Source organism: Oncorhynchus mykiss, chromosome 9 (assembly GCF_057628025.1).
Source record: "Oncorhynchus mykiss isolate SJ-2025 chromosome 9, ASM5762802v1, whole genome shotgun sequence".
NCBI lineage: Eukaryota > Metazoa > Chordata > Actinopteri > Salmoniformes > Salmonidae > Oncorhynchus > Oncorhynchus mykiss.
This window is the reverse complement of record NC_143030.1, coordinates 27531839-27553078: the sequence shown is the minus strand read 5'-3', so window position 1 is coordinate 27553078 and position 21240 is coordinate 27531839. Positions and strand designations below refer to the sequence as shown.

At 41.9% G+C, this 21240-nt stretch overlaps 1 protein-coding gene across 3 annotated transcripts in view; it reads right to left on the bottom strand.

The window, feature by feature from the left end:
• Window positions 1-919: 919 nt before the first annotated feature.
• LOC110531780 (B cell scaffold protein with ankyrin repeats 1) overlaps window positions 920-21240 on the bottom strand; it is a 32720-nt gene continuing 12399 nt past the window's right edge. For 2 of the 3 annotated variants that reach the window (XM_021615194.3, XM_021615196.3), the window contains 11 exons: window positions 20758-20900; window positions 18018-18132; window positions 15241-15437; window positions 8215-8278; window positions 7652-7876; window positions 5207-5269; window positions 4799-4980; window positions 4046-4109; window positions 2901-2930; window positions 2263-2342; window positions 920-1139 (listed from right to left, as the gene is read on the bottom strand). In XM_021615194.3, the coding sequence (XP_021470869.2) occupies window positions 1110-1139; window positions 2263-2342; window positions 2901-2930; window positions 4046-4109; window positions 4799-4980; window positions 5207-5269; window positions 7652-7876; window positions 8215-8278; window positions 15241-15437; window positions 18018-18132; window positions 20758-20900 (1193 nt within the window). In that variant the 3' untranslated portion in view covers window positions 920-1109. The remainder of the gene's footprint in view (window positions 1140-2262; window positions 2343-2900; window positions 2931-4045; window positions 4110-4798; window positions 4981-5206; window positions 5270-7651; window positions 7877-8214; window positions 8279-15240; window positions 15438-18017; window positions 18133-20757; window positions 20901-21240) is intronic. The other variant, XM_090183869.1, reaches the window with a different exon arrangement.

Genomic DNA, 21240 nt, shown 5'->3' with positions numbered 1-21240 from the left:
TGGCAGTGATAATGAACCAGTGCTTTGGTACAACAACGTCCGTTGTTTTCTGTCAATAGTCACCATCACATACAATAATAAAATCCTAAAAATCTTATATGGCTCCGAGGTTGATCAGATTACCCGCCCCAAACATCTACAACTAACATGAATCATATTCAATCATTGTCTTGGACCAGTGATAAACCTGTACATCACTGCTTTGTGATGCTGCCCTCTGAAGGCAGATTCCTGTACTGCAAGCAGCTGAACGGAGGCGTTTATCTCCTTGCATGGATGAATGACTTTGGGGTGACGTTTCCCCTAGGTACAGATCTTAGATCAGCTTCCCCTCCCCCAAAACCTTAACCATTATTTGGAGAAATGGAAAACTGACCCAAGATCAGCATCTTGGGGCAACTTCACCCTGCTGCAAATGAATGACTACATGTTTTATGTGATCGTTACTGTTGCCTATTTCTGCATTAATCAACTTGTGTTCAACCTGCACAAGAATATGAGAGTAGAGGAACCAGATCACATGAGCATATAGACTCACTTTGTGATATGTACTGTCATACTAATGATACACATTGAACCTTGAAGAATATCTCTTAGAAATGCCTCAGGAGTTGAGGTCAACAGTCTTAAGGTGTAGGGTTTTTCCTTGTCCACTAGAGGGCAGAGTAGGACTTCTAATGAACTATTATGCCCTGCAGACCGAGCACAACCCATTCAACTGATCCCAACCATGGAACGAGAAGATTCGATTAATCAGGTACAAATCCTGAGCAAACTGTATAGTACTGTATATTATGTAGGTGAGTTGTGTTCATTTAGTATGCATGTAACACAGACAGAATGAGGAAATTACTTACCCCATACCCCTACAGTATAACCCCATAGACTGTATGAGTTATATACCCCAGATACAATTGCATGACGTTGTGAAATAAAATGATTTAATTAAAAAAAATAACTTAATGAACATAGTCATATAATGGATATGGCCATCTTTATCACGTTACATTTACCATGTATTGATATCTTATAGGGATGCGGGACACAGACATTCATTTCTATCTAGAAGTGCTTGGTTCTTCCGAATGGATGAGATCAAGACAAATAACTTAAATGTCTTGTTTCTTGTTTGATGGCACCTATAAGAGTATGGAAAATTGTTAAAATAAAATCATATGAATAAATTAATGAAGTCATTATTTTGAAATTGTATTACTACTAGGTGTCACTACAGTCCCTGGTTCGAATCCAGGCTGTATCACATTTGGCTGTGATTGGGAGTCCCATATGGCTGCGAACAATTGGCCCAGCGTCGTCCGGGTTTGGCCGGGGTAGGCCATCATTGTAAATAAGAATTTGTTCTTAACTGACTTGCCTAGTTAAATAAAGGTGACACACTGCAACAGCTTTAGTCATTCATATGCTTACTTAACTTCACCGTTTGTCTGCTTTCCAGATGAAATTTGACAGAAAAGCAAATGTACAACACTTGGACCTTAGTTAAATCAGCCATTTTTTAAAAGTTGAAAGGCATGGCTAACCATATTTCTGGAGGTCCAAGTGTTGTACATTTGCTTTTCAGTCAAATTTCTTCTGGAAAGCAGACAAACGGTGATGGAAAGTAAGCATATTAATTACTAATGCTGTTTTAGTTATTGTTGATAGTTAAATCAGTCATTTTTTAAAGATGACTAACCATGGCTAACCAGATTTCTATCAACAAGAACTCAAAATATATAATCAAATGTCATGGTGACGTGTTTAAATTGTATCTATGTTTTATATATGCCTTTGTAATTTCACCCTCTTTTTCTCCCCAATTTCGTGATATCCAATTGGTAGTTACGATCTTGTCTCATCGCCGCAACTCCCAACGGGCTTGGGAGGCCGCGCTGCTTCTTAACACCTGCTCACTTAACCAGGAAGCCAGCCGTACCAATCTGTCGGAGTAAAAACAGTTCAACTGACGACGGAAGACAGCGTACAGACACCCGGCTCGCCACAAGGAGTCGCTAGAGCGCGGTGAGCCAAGGGAATCCCTCCGGTCAAACCCTCCCCTAACCAGGGCGACGCTGGGCCAATTGTGAGCCGCCCTATGGGACTCCAGGTCATGGATGGCTGTGGCACAGCCTGAGATCGGACATGTTGGATTTTCAACACAGACGTAAACACATGGACTGTATGGACTCCCAAATGACATCCTATTTCCTACATAGTGGACTACTTTTGTCCAGAGCCTATACAAACACATGATATACTTACATGTTGTCCTTTAAGTGGTTTGCTGTAAAAGTCTGTCTCCACCGGCTGGCTTCCTCTGCGACATTCATTCACAGTCACATCTAACCAAGGGAAAGAAGTCAACAGGGACATCATATTAAGTCCACTGTCAGACTTTCAAAACACCAGGGTCACGTTCAATCGGGCACAATGTAGAAAACAAATGATGGTAGTGTGGTGAAGTGCATCCCCCGTTTCACTCAGTTTCAAAAAGTTTTCTCCCATTTTGTGCCCACTGAACATTACCCAGCCTTCTCACAAGCTGATCAGTTTATATTTGCACTCACGGTGATCACAGAACATGGAGGGCATCAGATGGCAATTAAAAACCACATGTTATAAATTAGCTTTTAAGACTGAACACCTTACTAGTGGTGGTATACTTAGACAGACCATAGCAACCACAGCAGATAAATAGATCTCAAGCCATATGGAACCTAGAACATCAAAGCCACAGCCTTGGGGACTTCACAGTCTTCTGAGCAAATGGTTCAGAAGAGTTTATCTAGCCAACTGTTCCTTTGGGACAAACATTTCACGACTGGAGAAACTGAGGCAGGGAATGAAAAGACAAACAGTCTCTCGCGCTCTCTGAATACGAAGGATCTTCAAGGACTTACTGGGTGTGTGATGGATGATGTTGATTTTATCTGGAGAAGAGAAGAGAAAGGGTTGTTAAGCCTGTGTTACTGTACTGCATGTGGCTCACTACTCTCTTTCAGCAATGTCACCTTTATCAAGAGATGTAAAAATGAACTCTGCCAAGACTCTCATTTGGAGACGAAACACCATCATCAAGATGAGCTGTGGGAATTACAACTACAAACTCTTTCCATTACAAAGGGTGGCGTCATTTGATGTGTACCCAATGGGACTTCAATTAGAAGTGTGAGGACTGCCCAATCTTCTGCAGGACTTGCAGAGACATCTCTAACGCAGGTGGCCTTCATAGCTCTTGCATAATATTGTAACTCAGGCCACAAACAGTTAACTAGCTAGCTTGCCAACTAGCTTAACTAAGCAACTGTTTGTGTCAAAATTATGTCAGATCCCTTGATATATGTTGTTCCAACGGCTTATGTAAACTGTAAGCTCATTGCTAGAAGTCAAGGTAATGATCCCATACCGTATCTATCCCCCAAGTGGGGATTGCTTTGGCAATCTTTGCTCTTCTCATCCAAAAAGGAAATCCACTTGGAACGGTACAGTCAGAATTATGTCTACACTGAATACACCAAACATTAGGAACATCTTCTTAATTATGCGTAAACCCCCCCTCTTTTTTTTAAACCAAAGAACAGCCTCAATTCGTTGGGGTATGGACCTTACAAGGTCTCAAAACTGTTCCACAGAGATGCTGGCGCATGTTGACTCCGATGCTTCCCAGTTGTGGCTGGATGTCCTTTGGGTGGCGGATCCTTCTTGAGACACACGGGAAGCTGTTGCGCGTGAAAAATCCAGTTCTTGACACAAACCGGTGCGCCTGGCACCTACTACCATACCCCGTTTAAAAGGCACTTCAATCTTTGTCTTGTCCATTCCCAGTCTGAATGACAGACACACACAATCCATGTCTCAGTTGTCTCAAGGCTTAAAAATCATTATTTAACCTGCCTCCTCCCCTTCATCTACACTGATTAAAGTGGATTTAACAAGTGACATCAATAAGGGATCATAGCTTCTACAGGATTCTCCTGGTCAGTCTATGTCATGGAAAGAGCAGGTGTTCTTAATGTTTTGTATACTCAGTGTAGAAAACGGTTACCATAGACACTTTCATCGTCCTCTCGGTTGTTGATGATACTCGCCCTCAGCTGGCGTAGTTTCTCCTGTGGAGTTACAATACATTAGACACAGCAGCCATGTAATAATACACCAAGGCATAATTAAGCAATAAGGCACCTCAGGGGTTTGTGGTATATGGCCAATATACAATGGCTAAGGGCTGTATCCAGGCACTCCGCTTCGTGTCGTGTGTAAGAACAGCCCTTAGCCGTGGTATACTGGCCATATACCGCAAACCCAAGGTGCCCTATTACTATTATAAACTGGTTACCAACATAAATAGAACAGTAAACAAGTAGTTTAACCATGGTATATTGTCTGATATACACACGGCTGAAATGCTGTCTCAGCCAATAAGCATCCAGTACCCAAACTACCCGGGTTTATAATGCACAACATAACACATGCCATATACTCATTCATGAGTAGTGTTCAAAGCCTATGTCACCAGTCATGTTCACAGTTCACAATTTGCGCATGCTAGCTTGGTGTATTATAGCACAAACAGACTGACTTTCAGGCTAAGGCATGCCCACTTTGGAAAGAGCCAATAGTTGCAGTCCTGTATTCTCCCGTTGTTGACGTCTGTAAGCGGGGATGTTGGCCCGCTGTGTATGACTTTGTCACACTGTGTATAATGATGTCATATTACTGAGTCTACCTTTAAGGTTGATGGCACTGCGTCTAGTGAGCAGGGTCTTGAAACAGCAGACTCATTTCCCCGCATTATTACCTGTTGAATGGCGTCCATTCCCTTCTGGACCCTCTGCCAGTCACTGAACCTCTCCAGAGCCTCGTCCATACTGAGAGAGCCTCTCTTCACCTTCTCCTGCAGCTCAATCAGCTGCTCCAGCCCAGGCAGCTGGTTGGGCACAAATGTGTCGTACGTGGAGGAGATGCTGTCTCGCCCGCGTGCTACAGAATAACAGAATGACAAGGAGACAAAAATCGGTACAGTAACAAATCAGTAACAAATAATTTTCCAGTTTGACAGAAATTGTCAATGGATTATACTTATGGAATGACAATTCTATCATTTTAATGGCACTAACATTGCTCCATATACTTAGCATCACTGACCTATTCAACCGTCAATGCAGACCTACAGAAATATGCTCTTTTGACTGTTGCCTGGCCTTACCTTGCTTAGTGGGTAGAGAATACAGGGTTTCAGTATCGCTCTGTGACATCTTCTTCTGGAACACTGCAAACACACACTGCCATCAGAGACAATACAGACGTGAGGAACTGACACTACGAACACTAACGCTGTGTTTTTCCTCCACTACCTTTAGCGAGTCTACTATTTCACGCCATTCCACAAGATGGCTCCATTTACAAACAAACAGCACAGAGTCAGTGGACACAAATAGGCTGCACAACTGCATAAAAAGTGATACGTTCTAATATTTACTCTAAAGTGAATGACAGTAAAATACGTACTAGTATGTACATTTTATTTGAGATAAAATATCCTTCCAAGGTTTGGTAAAAGACATACAGATGCATGAAACTGCATTGAATCAGACTAAAATATACACTCAACGGTATCGATTTGGCAAGTAAGTACTTAGAATGATATGTTGCTTTATTTTGCTGAGGGAGTTACTTCTCTGCACTTATGGTGTTGACAGGGGTGATGGGTAATGGAGCCTCTTTAGGGTTCTGGCCCAGTCATCTCCTCAGATTTCAAAGCTTCATTTCCTTCCTGAAGATATACCCATCCACTTGTACACACAAACATACCAACATGTACTCTACCCACTAACACACTCATAGGTTGCAACTGAAATGGTAACCTATTTCCTATATTGTGCACTTCTTCAGGAAATAGGTTGCCATTTTAAATACCGACACTCCCTCATACACTAATTATCCTTCCTCCACACATGGACTACGTCAGAACGGCAGGTAAAAAATCGAATCTTTGTCTATTATTTCTAGCTGTGCAGTGCACTGACGCAATAGGCAAAAGTCCCAACCCTCCTCCAGTTTCTTTACTTGGTCTACTTTTTTTGTTGTATACAGTAGTTCTGAAAGTAAGCACTCGCGTGCCAAAAGTGGTCCCCGAAAATTGCGTACACTATCACATCACACCACGTCACCTGTCTCTTTCACTCAATGCGATGGGCTGAAGCTAGAACTCAAAAATTGCCAGGGGGCTGGCCCACGTGGGAGGAAATGTAAGGGAAATGGCACAGCACAGCTTCAAGAAAAAAAGACACTTTCAAACTAGAGATGTCGTGGCTAATTGAGGTAAGGCAGTAATTCTGCTCATAGATTATGCATGCATGACACATCCAGCCAAAAGCCGGAGGTTTAAACAAATACTTTCTTAGTCGCCAAAGTACCGGAACATGTCTTTAAGTCACTGTGTGTGATGCATTCATTAGTGGAGGGAGGCAATATGATCAGTGCATGGTTGAAAGATTCCACTGTATTAATGTGTGGAAATCTCTTGATCCCCCTACGCGTTCTCTCCCATCCTGTGTTGTCTCATGTCGGGGGACACGAACGATGGAAAACACGTGTAATGACCGATGCTGCTGGCTTGGCCCGAGACTGGCCCAGATTGGTTGCAGATGGCGGCCCAGGCCCAGTAGTTGGGCTTCTGTTATTGAGGCGTTTGTGATGCAGTGTAATCTGCTTTTGCTAGGCTTCAGGATCTATGGGTAGGGCTGAAAGATCGGGGAGAAGTGGTGGTTCACACAATAACATCACATTTCGTTAACAAGAGAAATACTTTTGGGCCTGTTCTACTGCAGATTGGCGGTTAGTGTTGCTTATGGAACCACATGTTTTCAAGAGTCTTCAAGTAGGACAGATAACCCTTATAGTTGATTGGAGGACCAGCCACCGCCTGACTCCCTTACAGTGCACAACAAAGACTAATGACCAAGACATAACATTTCCTCCTGTCCAACCCCAACCAAGTTATCACCTTTCCCACAAAGCACAGACTTTAGGATCCAGTCCACAGTTCAAAGAGGGTAAAGGCAACTGGAAAGAAAGGCAATGTCTTTTTGGCAGACAAGAAAGAAAGAAATCAAGAACACATCAATTATTTATAAACCCTTAAGATCAGTAGCTTCATCCTCTTGTATTATTTACACAGCTCAAATTGAACATTTAAGAATCCCATGCCAGCGAATTTGGATCTGTGTATTTGTAACAGTCAGTTCTGTCTTTGTCTTAGCTGCCTTCACATGCTAGTTTCACATCTGCTACATATTCCCCTCTTGGTTGAGGAAATCTCCAGACTTCTTTGAAATATTTAGTACATATCAGACCCAATTGTCTGGAACTAGCAACCAACTTCCCTTGAAGTTTACAAAAATACTGTGTAGCATTGCACTAGCTGAGATCTTCTATCGCTCAAGCGCAATACTCGCTAGTCACAGAATAAGCATACCAGCAACCCAAGGTCAAGTTCAGTAGGGCACCATGTAGTTCAAAGTTTTGAAACGGAAAAAGACAATGACCATTCTCATTGGACAAGATAATGTCGGATCTTCTCCATCTCAATCCGTTTTCTCCTGTTTCGTGCCTATTGAACACAACCCAGTGTTCATCGGTCTAGTCCTACCTTGAGCTATAAAGGGGGTGCTGTCCTCTTTGACGGAGGTAGTTTCGGGCCGGGGTGTGGGCGCCGGTGGTCTGTTAGCAATAACGACGGCGCTGCTGGAGGTGAAGATGGTGTCATACTCTTCATCATTTACACCTAGCGGGGCGTACAGGTCCTCCTCATCCTCCCCCACCTCATCCCCCTCTCCCTGCTTCTCTCTCTGAGTGTCTGAAGCACTGGGATTCCCTGTAAGATATTTATAAACGATATTCATACATAATATGGGGTTGAATACTACTGCTAGAGAAGCAATAGCTGCATGAGTCAGGGTCAAGCTCAAACCATCCAGTATGGTGCATCCCATTTTCATCAAATTACATCCACTGAATGTAGCTGTGGATTCCCGCTTTCCAGTGTGGCAATCGTGATGTCATACTAAATCAGAAACCGCATTATGGTTCGTCACCGACCCCCTGCTAGGATGACAATCTATTGAATGAACAATATGAAAACAAAGATGGCATGCCACACATTGAGCTGGTTAAACAATCCAATCCAATGTTCACCATCGTTCCTCCACTCACCTGCTGTGCACATCATCTCATAGATACTGCTGTCATCACTGTCCTTGCCCACGGTGAACATGTTCTGTAACGACAGACCACGGAGACTGATTACTACACTCTGCCAGCAACGCATGACATTAATACAACACAGGTTTCAATGTCATGGAAATCCTTGTGCAAAGACGCCTTGTTATGGAAAAACACGATTTAAAATAGTCAAATGTCCCTCCCGTTCCTCTGTAAGCACCTCCAGAATCTACTCTACTGCCTACGTTGACAGTAATGCGGAGTACAATATGTGTTTCCCCTCTGTTACTTTGTGTGCCCTGATACATTATGAAATGCTATGCTGGTTCGATGAGAGACCCAAAACAAACATCCCCTAGAAGATTCAATACAGTAAACAGTGCTAGGAATACCAGGTTGTTGTTTGTGGCCCTCTGCCCAATAACATACTCAGTGCCAGAGGGGTAATCAGACTAATCAAACGATCACAGACAATCTACCCCTATCCATTCAAACATATCATTCAGTGGCGATTCAAGGCTCAGCGTTTGATAGGGGCTGACTGTTTTGCCTGTGGTAACCAGTAGAGATGCTGTTGACGAAATGCACTTCAGACAAGATGCTTATTTTCCCAGCTCGCAAGTCATCGTTTTATTTTCTTAAGGTCGAACAGGGAAAAGAGTGGGACTAGATAACAACTACGACAGGGAAAAGGTTTGCTAATTCGGTCTTTCTTGACCTGAAATCGATGCACATCTTCCAAAGACCTACTGTAACACACCTGATTCAAACGGTCAATGTCAATCCTGACGACCATGATTGGTTCCTCTTTTCAACAGGTGTGTTTGTGTTGGGATGGAAGTCAAATCGGCACAACCGTTATTGTAGCTCACCAAGACCAGAGACTCGTGTTGTGGGAATGTTCTGAATCATACTAGTACCGATACAGAATTAGATATTTTTATGATTAACATGGAAAGCAATAACAAACAAAAAAATGTTGCACTCAACTCCAAGCATTTTCCATGTGCTGTTCCTAAGCAACACAGCCACTCCATTGCAATATTACACTTCTTGATATTGCATATTATGTATTTTCTGTTATGAATATATTAATTCAAGAATGACAGGAAGCTCAACAGATAGTTGACAAAACAAGCTCATTAAACATGGACAATCTACAGAGAATTAAAAAAAAAATGATGCTTTGATGTTGTACAGTAGCGAAACATGTTCCCAGTTGAAGACTTTAGTATTGAGGAATTATTATCTTATTCAGATATGTGTTTTTGGACTAAGCGCTTGAGCCAGCTGTTTGATATCATGCCATCATTGCTTGCTGACTTGTGAAACGTCACTCGAACACTGAGCACTTTGTATCAGATGTAGAAAATGTCCTTCACTGTCCTGGCTATACACATCATGTATAATATTAACTTTAATAGGTCATGTTTTAGCAGCGCTGGACCTGTCGCCTGTTGAACAAAAGCTGAAAGAACCACAGTCACTCCCTGACGAAGACAGGGTGACCGTTTCATTCAAATGCTATGCAAATCCTGTACAAATCCTGCAGTCTGACAGTTCGCTTATGCAAATCAAGTTGGCATGCAAAGGGCATCACAGACCCAACGAAGGGGAAACACAAGACTTCTACTGCAATTTGACCGTCAACATGGTACACATCAGTGGAGTCCCTGGAGGATTTAAACGTTTTTAAAAGAAGGAGGGGGAAAAAAAATCATTACTGCTTTGCTCTGTAGGACAAGTCAATACAATCAGTGTGTCATTTCTCTCTCGTCTTTATAGAACGTTATTGACTTCACATTAACGTATAATAGGAGTGCATGTGCCAAATAACTAACAATTGTGGATGCACAGCTTTAATGAATCGTTTTAAAAAGTTCCATTAAGCCAGCTAAATGCCTCTCACTGTAGCCTACCACTAAGATGTGCCTCCCCCCTCCCTAGTGTTACCTTGTTATTGATTATTGCATTGTTGGGTTTGGAGTTTGCAAGAAAAGACATTTCACTGTATGTGTGCATGTGACATTACAAATGGAAAGACAAATACAATGACTGGAGAACAAAATCTCTATGTTCAGTAGACCTGGGCCATATTGGCCTCCTAAAGTAGCCCCCTTTCTTGTGCATGTGTAACCAACTGGGTTTCACACCCAGGTCTCCTGCACGCCACGATTCTCTGTTAGCCCGCCGGAGTTCAATACGTTTGCTCATCACGTAAGCATGGTTACCGGAACCACCTCAGTTACACTTGGGCAATTCCATCTGAGAAATAACATAATCTAGCATGCTGTGCAACTATAAACACTTAGGTATAAATACATTGTTTCATTTAGGAAGGGAGGCCCCAAAAGGATAGCATTAAACAGTGATTATATTATAATATTACAATTAGAAAGCCGTTACAGTTGGAGCTACTAACAATCTCTGTGGTAATGTTTGTTTCTCATCTCCCTAACCGACAGTTCACAGCTCATTACCGCTGGAGAAGTGTGGTGCCTTGGAGACCGGCAGTCCCAGATCAACAGTGATCGTTAACCATGTGAGTGTTATGGCCGTATTCAGGGGTAGAGGGGCCAGTCGTCTTGACTGCATTGACAGACAGCCTCTTGTCCCCCCCCCCAAAGCACTAATACATCATAGCTTGATTCATTGGCAGAGGGAGGGGCTGACACATGGCTAGGGGTAATAAAACCACTATGCTAACTGAGCTTGGTCAACCCAATAACAGCCCTTGGTCAGCTGAAATACACTGACCTTTTTACATAAATGACCTGAAAGGTTTCATTGTACAGCACATCAAAGAGGTTACCACAGCAACCAAGATTAACCCATAGAATTGAATTTGAATCAAATGATGTATTACTCAAAACAACTGTATGTAAGAGATAATCAACGAGGGGGCTATGCATTCTATGGAAACAAACTATTGACGTGGAAGGTGTGTTCCACGACATGCTAGAGGAGTGGAACTAACCTTCCACGAGTTGATTAACCCTTTTATACCATGGCTATAATTGTATGTATTTGCAGCTAGAAATGTGTTAATTTGCAGGTAGAAATGCTTTGGCTTAAAGGGCATTCTAGAGCGTGCGTTATTTCCCTATAACTCACGGCATATCAGTAGAATTCAATGAATATAGTTCATTCTGACAAGTTCTATGTTTGAGCTGCTTTTGAAAGCAAAAGTCTAATTGAAACCATTATTGGCATTGTTGAATTTGATTTTCATAACAGCAAGCTAGGACTGATGGTTTGGTCAACTACATTAGCAAGTCTGTTCTGTTTGGTTACCAAGGCAACTACTGTAGCTTGTACCTAGCTACTGTACATCAGTGGATGTTGAACACATTTCTACCTGCAAATGAACACATTTCTAGCAGCAATTTATAGCCATGTTAAAAGGGATAATCAACTCCGGAAAATAATGTACTGTAACTCAGTGGAAGGTCACCTTCCACGTTGTTCATTATTTTCCGTAGAACGCATAGCCCCTCGTTGATTATCCCTTACATAACTTTCGCCCTCAGAACAGCCTCAATTCATCAAGGCATGGACTCTACAAGGTGTCGAAAGCGTTCCCTAGGGATGCTGGCCCATGTTGATCCCAACGCTTCCCACAGTTGTGGCAAGTTGGCTGGATGCCCTTTGGGTGGTGGACCATTCTTCATTTACATGGGAAACTGTTGAGCGTGAAAAACCAGCAGCGTTGCAATTCTTGACAGAAACCGGTGTGCCTGGCATCTACTACCATACCCCGTTCAAAGGCACTTAAATTGTTTGTCTTGCCCATTCACACTCATTGGCACATATACACAATCCATGTCTGAATTGTCTCAAGGCTGAAAACGCTTATTTAACCTGTCTCCTCCCTTTCATCTACACTGACTGAAGTTGATTTAACAAGTGACATCAATAAGGGATCATAACTTTCACCTTGATTCACCTGGTCAGTCTGTCATGGAAAGAGCAGATGTTCTTAATGTTTTGTATACTCAATGTATGGTATGTTATGATTTACTATTTACTAGGGCCCGGTTGTAGAATTCGTCAGGGGGAACATGATGGTTTGACAGCTTTTTAAACACACCTGTAGGTTACCTCATGGATTATACTGGCATTTATGAGTGGATTTCAGTTCATTTGAATTTATTCTGTGGAAAAAGACCAAGGAAACATGCATTATTGCCGGTGCGTAACGATTCGGCAAAAAACATGGCCGCCAGCTGCTTACGGAATTATGTGTATTCCCAAGGGAGTGACCTCTGTGGGACACCCATGCCCTCCTCTTCCTCCGTCCCACCGTCAGTTTTCCCAAAACACAGAGACAGTGAGTTTTTCAATGAGCTGGAGCAATCCGATCAAGGCGATCAGCCTTGGCTCCATCTGCAATCTCTCGCAATTAGCAGCATTGCCAGAGGATAATACACATTCCTCAGCTGTTGTAGTGTCTAAGTCTCCCATTGGGGAATCCGCTGCTCTGTTTGGAGACACGGGGAGAAGCAGCTACGCTCCTGAAAGGAATCCGGTCTTAACTAGACTAGTTGTGGTAGACAAGGATAAGGTTGGGGTAAGCATAAGGCAAGGCTGTTTTCTAGTACCGTTTAAGTTCAGGAGAGGGTGGCAATTTACAGTTTCAATCAACTCTAACTATAACGGTGTACATTTAACTATTATTGTTATACTCTTGTTTTTTTTTTAAAGGATATATCCCGGGCAGGCACAGTTGATGTGGATACAGTTGAGCCTAGATTGGGTCTCTGTTTGCTACTCACGAGCCTGTAAACACAGGCCCATCTCTACATCTCTTTTCTGTTTTTCTGTTTGCCTCTTGGTATTACTGACAAGGAATTCCTTATTCTGCAAAATGCTGACAATTTGAGAGTGAATGAATATTACAATTTGATCACCATCAGTCATGGAATTGGTGTATAAATACTGTAGAACCAAATAGACCTTTTGAGGATAGGCTCTGCTGAAAATGCTGCATCTCTTTAGTGTTGAAGATGTTGCACCATTGGGGTGCCTACTCCAGAATCATTTGCTATCTTCACTGGCTACTGTGATTTCCATTGTGGAGAGCACGCATCATAAAAAGGCAAGCTCCTCTGGGTTTAGCTAACGGATATACAGACGCATAGCCTACCGATTACATTTGGATCGCTCGTCATTAGTGAGTAAACGGCGCACCCCCCTCTCCGTTCATATCGCAGGGAGTTGGGGGTTGAGTCGGGCGAGGCTCTCACCATATTATGAGAAGAAGAAGAAGAAAAAACATGCCATTACGCAAGAAGTTTCTGCGTTAGGCATCACGTAATTGTTCCAATGTATGCCGACAACGCACACTACTCTCTCCCCTACACCCCATTGTGACTTCATGAACAAGCACAGGCCTTGGAATCCTCCACCGGGGTGTTGCGACCAGAAAACGTATATAAGGCGCAGGAGTGACAGATTAGAAAAGAGGAGAGAGGGAGGATAAGGGGGAGCAGAAGGACGCAAATGAGCATGCTTTTCCATTACCCATCAGGGGGAAATTGGTAAAAGGTGGCGTGGTTGGGGGATGAAGGCATGGAGATAGTGGCTCATCCCTGGAGGATGAGGTGACCCAGTACTCCTAAGGCTTCCACCAGCCTCCTTCCACCTCTACTGCCATGTTTATTATTTATGGAATGTCTCTGTACCACCCCTGGTTAAGTGCATTCCTGAGTACGCTGCTGTCTTTGTTGTTCACCTTCTTGACATGCAGGTTTTCAGCAGTTCTTCCAGTTACAGTAGCTTTGACGAATAGCCATCTCAGAGAATAATTTGATGTTTTTTCTGTTATGAAAACGGCTGTCACTAGGAAGAGAAACCCAAAGCTTGGGCTGCTGACACAGAGCCATTAGCTACTTTCAAAGTGAATAAATCGTTGTAGCGATGTCGTTTTGTCATATGTTAAGCAATGTTGAACATGATACTGTATTGTCTATAATGCTGGACTATTACAGCTTAAATTGACTTCTCCAAGGACCCTCTCTCTGGGTAACAAAAGTTTTTCCCTCACTCTTCTTTCCTGGACCTCTTATCCTGGACCTCTCTGCCCTGCTCTGGGCTCAGCAGCTCCTCAAGGAGGGCAAATAACCTCAATTTCTGCAGGCCTATCAAAGACTTAAGACTCAAAGAGTTAGTGTAGCCTGAACGGTACACTTAAGGTAACGTTCTTCAAGGACACAAGGAGAAGACAATCAGGGCACAGTCTCTGCAACTCAAGGAAAGAGCCAATAAACAGAGCAACAAGGGACACAACCCAGAGGAGCAGCCCAAGGAACCACCCAACTCAGAGGAGAGAAAAAGGAGCAACAAGAAAAGAGACAGCCATCTTCCCTTTTGCTCTTTCCATGCGGCCTGAACAACGGAGGCAACAGACTTTTCTCACAGACGGAGTATAACATCCTTAATATTCAGGTCTTCTCATCTTTCATTCCACTTCCCACCTTTACATGATCATTCCCATTATGTTTTGTAAATACCTTGACTGTAATTAAATCAAGTAGTTGTGTTGTCTTGTTGTTCTGGCAAGGAACTCCAATTGATTCTTAAAATAATTCATACCTTCAGATTCATCAATTATTACTACACTAATTTTAGTCTGATGAGTTATTTTAGCAATAATGTATTTTTTCACAAGTTTTTTTTTTCTCTTCAATACTGGACTGGTGCCCTGATGTACTAATATATAGTAATAAATCATACATCATTAAATAATTTTGTAATTTGAGAGAATGAGAATGTTATGAATCCTGGTAATGGGAATGCAGGGTACCCGTTGAACTAGGCTGCCTGAGCAGGACAATAACAGCACATCACAGTACAAACATGTTCCAACCGCGTGTTTTTAGGAAAGCTGAGCCAATATTCACAAAGCTTCTCAGAGTATGTTTCGCCTTTTAGAGCGCAACAGATAAGGTTACACGGACAGGCGGGGAACCTGATCCTAGATCAGCACTCCTACTCAGACCTGAGGCATGTACTTACCAGGGTCTGCTGCAGCACTACATGGAGCTCATCGTGGCCATTATGTTGGGCGATCTCAGCGGGTGTCTGACCTTGGCGGTTAGTTGTGCACAAAGCTCTTTTCGACCCAGGACATTGTAGCAACACACCGGCGACGTCTTTAAACCCGTTCTGGGCTGCAAAGTGGAGAAGTGACGGCACGTCCTCTGGGAGCGTCTCTGGTTATGGTAGGAGATATTTAAGTGGGTTAGGGTTAGGTGCAGACAGAAACCACCCTAAAATGTAGTCAGATAGATATTCTAGTTTGAGATGTGTATGCATATTACAGTTTTATTTAACCATTATTTTATCAGGGAGTCATACTGAGATCAATGTCTCTTTTACAGATGAGCCCTGAATTACGTAAATTACAGAAAATACACACATCAAAATAAATACAAAATGCTAGCAGAAAGAAAAACACAGTCATAAAAACACATTAATCAGTAATAAGGTCCTCAATTACCATCGAGGCACCAGAACTGAACATCACATGTAAGAACATGTTGAAGATTGTTCTAACTCAGTAGAGACCAAAGCCCTATTACAAAAGAGGGCCAACCAGCTTTCTGGTAGAGAATGCAGTGATGAGTACTAAAATTGTCACCCATAATAAAGTTCAGTGCACTACGATAAACTGCATCTATCGGCATTAATGAAGTGACAGCTGCATTCATATACATTAAATACATTAAATAGTACCTGCAAAACGCCAGTCTCAACATCAACAGTGAAGAGGCAACTCCGGGATGCTGGCCTTCTAGGCAGAGTTCCTCTGTCCAGTGTCTGTGTTCTTTTGCCCATCTTAATCTTTTTATTAGCCAGTCTGAGATATGGCTTTTTCTCTGCCTAGAAGGCCAGCATCCCGGAGTCGCCTCTTCACTGTTGACGTTGAGACTGGTGTTTTGCGGGTACTATTTAATGAAGCTGCCAGTTGAGGACTTGTGAGGCGTCTGTTTTTTCAAACTAAACACTGATGTTCTTGCTCAGTTGTGCACCGGGGCCTCCCACTCCTCTTTCTACTCTGGTTAGAGCCAGTTTGCACTGTTCTGTGAAGGGAGTAGTACACAGCCTTGTACGAGATTTCTCGCATGGAATAGCCTTAATTTCTCAGAACAAGAATAGACTGATGAGTTTCAGAAGAAAGTTATTTGTTTCTGGCCATTTTGAGCCTGTAATCGAACCCACAAATGCTGATGCCAGTTTTATTGCTTCTTTAATCAGAACAGTTTTCAGCTGTGCTTTAAATAATTGCAAAAGGGTTTTCTAATGATCAATTAGCCTTTTAAATGATAAACTTGGATTAGGTCACGCCCTGACCATAGAGAGCCATTGTTTCTCTATGGTGAAGTAGGTCAGGGCGTGACTGGGGGGGTATTCTAGTTTATTATTTCTATGTGGGGTTCTAGGTTATTATTTCTATGTTGGTGATTTGTATGATTCTCAATTAGAGGCAGCTGGTAATCGTTATCTCTAATTGGGGATCATATTTAAGTAGCTGTTTTTCCCTCCTGTGTTTGTGGGATATTGTGTTTTGAGTTAGTGCACGTAGCACCTCTGTAGTCATGGTTTGTTGTTAGTTAATTTTGTAAAATGTTTTTGTTGTCTTTGTTAAGTTCCACTTTATCATCAAAATTATGTGGAATTCAACATCCGCTGCGCCATGGTCCGTTTCTACAAACGATTGTGACATCGTGCCATTGGAACACAGGAGTGATGGTTGTTGATAACGAGCCTCTGTACGCCTATCTAGATATTCCATTAAAAAATCAGCCATTTCCAGCTACAATAGTCATTTACAACATTAACAATGTCTACACTGTATTTCTGATCAATTTGATGTTATTTTAAATGGACAAAAAATGTGCTTTTCTTTCAAAAACAAGGACATTTGTAAGTGACCTCAAACTTTTGAACGGTAATGTACAGTATGTGAGAGTGGATTCTCGGCCATCACTAGCATGAAAACTAAATACAGGCACAGACTGTGTGTGGAAAAATGATTTAAGACTGAGACTCTCTCCAATACAACCCAACATTGCAGAGTTATGAGCATCCTTTCACGCACACCCTTCTCATTAACCTGTGGTGAGTTATTCACAATTTTTCGATGAACAAATAAGGTTTTATATGTGAGATGGCTAAATAAACAGCAAAATGATTGATTATTATTATTTGTGCCCTGGTCCTATAATAGGTCTTTGTCACTTCCCACAAGCCAGGTTGTGACAAAAACTCACTCATTCTTATGTTTAATAAATGTATCGTATAGTGTGTGTGTGTGGAAGGCTTACACTGACGGCAACAAAAACAACATTTGAGAGTACGCTGACCCTGGTGCTAGAGGGGGTACGCAGCTGCAGGTTGAATGTTTGAAGGGGTACGGGACTATAAAAGTTTGAGAACCACTGCTCTAGAGAACATATACTTCGTTTTACCGGCATTCAATACTAATTGCAGGTCAATTAAGTTTTTCTGTAATACATTTAAGGCAGACTGTAGTTCAGATAGAGCCTGGTCAACAGCCTATACAACAGTATTTATCACAAAGTTACTGCACAGATTCAGGATTACTTACAAACTACAGTTCAACTACAACATTTGGTCGTGTCAGATTCAAATTGGGGAATACATAGATGTATTATAGACGTATTTACTCATATATTGACATTTAAATATCATATAACATAAAATATGAATGTCAGCAGATCATTCAATTGACTGGATTGTCGAGGGGGTACAGACAACAGAACACTTACCGCCTTCGGGTGGGTCATATCCCTGCAGTCCCTGGAAGCCTGTGGAGGGCATGGCTTCCAACAGCATGGAGGACAGCCTTTGGTCCAGCTTCTCTACCGAGGACACCTGAAGAGACTGAGATCACAGGATAGGATGCATGAGAAAAGGGTTGCAGAATTCTGGTCACTTTCACCAAAAGGTTTTTCTGCTAAATCCTCTTGATTCTGGGAATCTTCCCACCTAAATTCCTGAGGAAGTTTGGGAAAGTTTCCAGAATTTTGTAACGCTGGCACACTGTCATAGTCAAGTCATTTCAGCTATGTCAAGTTCTAGACATGTGAATTAATATTAGGAATGTGTTCCTAATGCTTGGTATACTCAGTGTTTTCTGTTTTGAAGTGTCTAATGTTGATGCCTTCCTGATCCTATGATTTTTTATACATTTTAATTCATTCATTTTTTTCTCAAAAAAGAAAACCCAATTTTGGCAGCGTGAACAGGACTGATTCAAAGGGGTGAAACTTCAGCAAATTAGGTCTAATCAACATAAGTGTTCATGTGCATAATCAATTGGCTTTTTAAACTGAGTTGCAGTCAGCTGGCTTTCAAAGAGAGGAAGTAAACAACATCAACGTCAGCAGGAATATGCTGATTCATTCCATTAATTAGTCTCTCAAATGGGTTTTAAATGAATGCATGTTGTTTACCTTGCATGCTTTATGTTCCTCTCTAAACCCTTTCTCCAAATCCTCCAATGAAACGTTGGTTCAGTCATAAATTGATATATAATTTGAGTACTATAGTGTGCTCTCCTGTACATTTACATTTGAGTTACTTGTATTCATCCCCACACATTTAAAAGCATTGAATTGGTGTACGCCTGGGATTTAAAATCAGTGGCGGTCGGTGCCGTTTAAGATGAGGGAGAATGATTGAAAAAAATGATGAGCATGGCCTTATTTCTTTTAAGGCATATTGGATGACTATCATTCATATTCCATTCGCCCAGCTCAATGTAACATCGATAGGTTTAGGCTACTACATTATACCTAAATTTCCCATTACCAATCATGAATGAAAGTTTACAACGTAGGTGCACAGGTCAAGATAATTTTGAGTAATCAAGGTGACAGACATTGACACATTCAGATACAGGTACAGTTGAAGTCGAAAGTTTACATACACTTAGGTTGGAGTCATTAAAACTACTTTTTCAACAAATCCACAAATACCTTGTTAACCAACTATAGTTTTGGCAAGTCGGTTAGGACATCTACTTTGTGCATGACAAGTCATTTTTCCAACAATTGTTTACAGACAGATTTCACTTAATCACAATTCCAGTGGGTCAGAAGTTTACATACACTAAGTTGACTGTGCCTTTAAACAGCTTGGAAAATTCCAGAAAATGATGGAATGTCTTTAGAAGCTTCTAATAGGTTAATTGACATCATTTGAGTCAATTGGAGGTTTACCTGTGGATGTATTTCAAGGCCTACCTTCAAACTCAGTGCCTCTTTGCTTGACATCATGGGAAAATCAAGTCCTCAGAAAAAAATTGTAGACCTCCACAAGTCTGGTTTATCCTTGGGAGCAATTACCAAACGCCTGAAGGTACAACATTCATCTGTACAAACAGTAGTATGCAAGTATAAACACAATGGGAGCACGCAGCTGTCATACCGCTCAGGAAGGAGACACGTTCTGTCTCCTAGAGATGAACGTACTTTGTTGAGAAAAGTGCAAATCAATCCCAGAACAACAGCAAAGGACCTTGTGAAGATGCTGGAGGAAACAGGTACAAAAGTATCGATATCCACAGTAAAACAAGTACTATATCGACATAACCTGAAAGGCCGCTCAGCAAGGAAGAAGCCACTGCTCCAAAACCGTCATAAAAAAGCCAGACTACAGCTTGCAAATGCACAGGGGGACAAAGATTGTACATTTTGGAGAAATGTCCTCTGGTCTGATGAAACAAAACTAGAACTGTTTGGCCATAATAACCATCGTTATGTTTGGAGGGAAAAGGGGGAGGCTTGCAAGCCGAAGAACACCATCCCAACCGTGAAGCACGAGGGTGGCAGCATCATGTTGTTGAGGGTGCTTTGCTACAGGAGGGAGTGGTGCACTTCACAAAATAGATGGCATCATGAGGGAAGAAAATTACGTGGATATATTGAAGCAACATCTCAAGACATCAGTCAGGAAGTTAAAGCTTGGTCCCAAATGGGTCTTCCAAATGGACAATGACCCCAAGCATACATCCTAAGTTGTGGCACAATGGCTTAAGGACAACAATGTCAAGGTATTGGAGTGGCCATCTCAAAGCCCTGACTTCAATCCTATAGAACATTTGTGAGCAGAACTGAAAAAGCGTGTGCAAGCAAGGAGCCCTACAAACCTGACTCAGTTACACCAGCTCTGTCAGGAGGGATGGGCCAAAATTCACCCAACTTATTGTGGGAAGCTTGTGTTAGACTACCGAAACGTTTGACCCAAGTTAAACAATTTAAAGGCAAATACTAATTGAGTGTATGTAAACTTCTGACCCACTGGGAATGTGATGAAAGAAATAAAGACTGAAATAAATCCTTCACTCTACTATTATTCTGACATTTCACATCCTTAAAATAAAGTGGTGATCCTAACTGACCTAAGACAGGGAATTTCTACGAGGATTAAATGTCAGGAATTGTGAAAAACTGAGTTTAAATGTATTTGGCTAAGGTGTATGTAAACTTCCGACTTCAACTGTACCTGGCACATGAAGTCCACAGGGTCTGCCACCCTGGTCAGAAGGCGAGCCATCTCCTCCATGCTGCTGTAGTACTGCAGATGGGCCTTTCCCATCGCCACCCCACTGCAATACAGTGTTACGCCCACACTTCCTGCTTGTAAGTCTGCAACAGGAAAACAAATTCTATAAACTTGTCTCATAAGCATTGGGCATTATCATTTTAGAAACCATGGTGTTTTGTTGTGTGCTCTTTGACAAAGTCATCAAGTCACTCTAGGGTCATTACATGTAATTTCAGCACTCATGACATCTACCCTCTCAGATTGTTCTGAAATTATTTGTTGCTGGAAACAGATAAGATTAGCATTCCTGGGACATTATTTTGTTGACATTTTATTTGCTCTCCTTGTAATTAAGCTAATTGATTGCACCCAAATTGGCCCATTTAATTTCTTAGATTCAGATAATATTCAACATAAATAGTACCCAACATCCGATTTGGA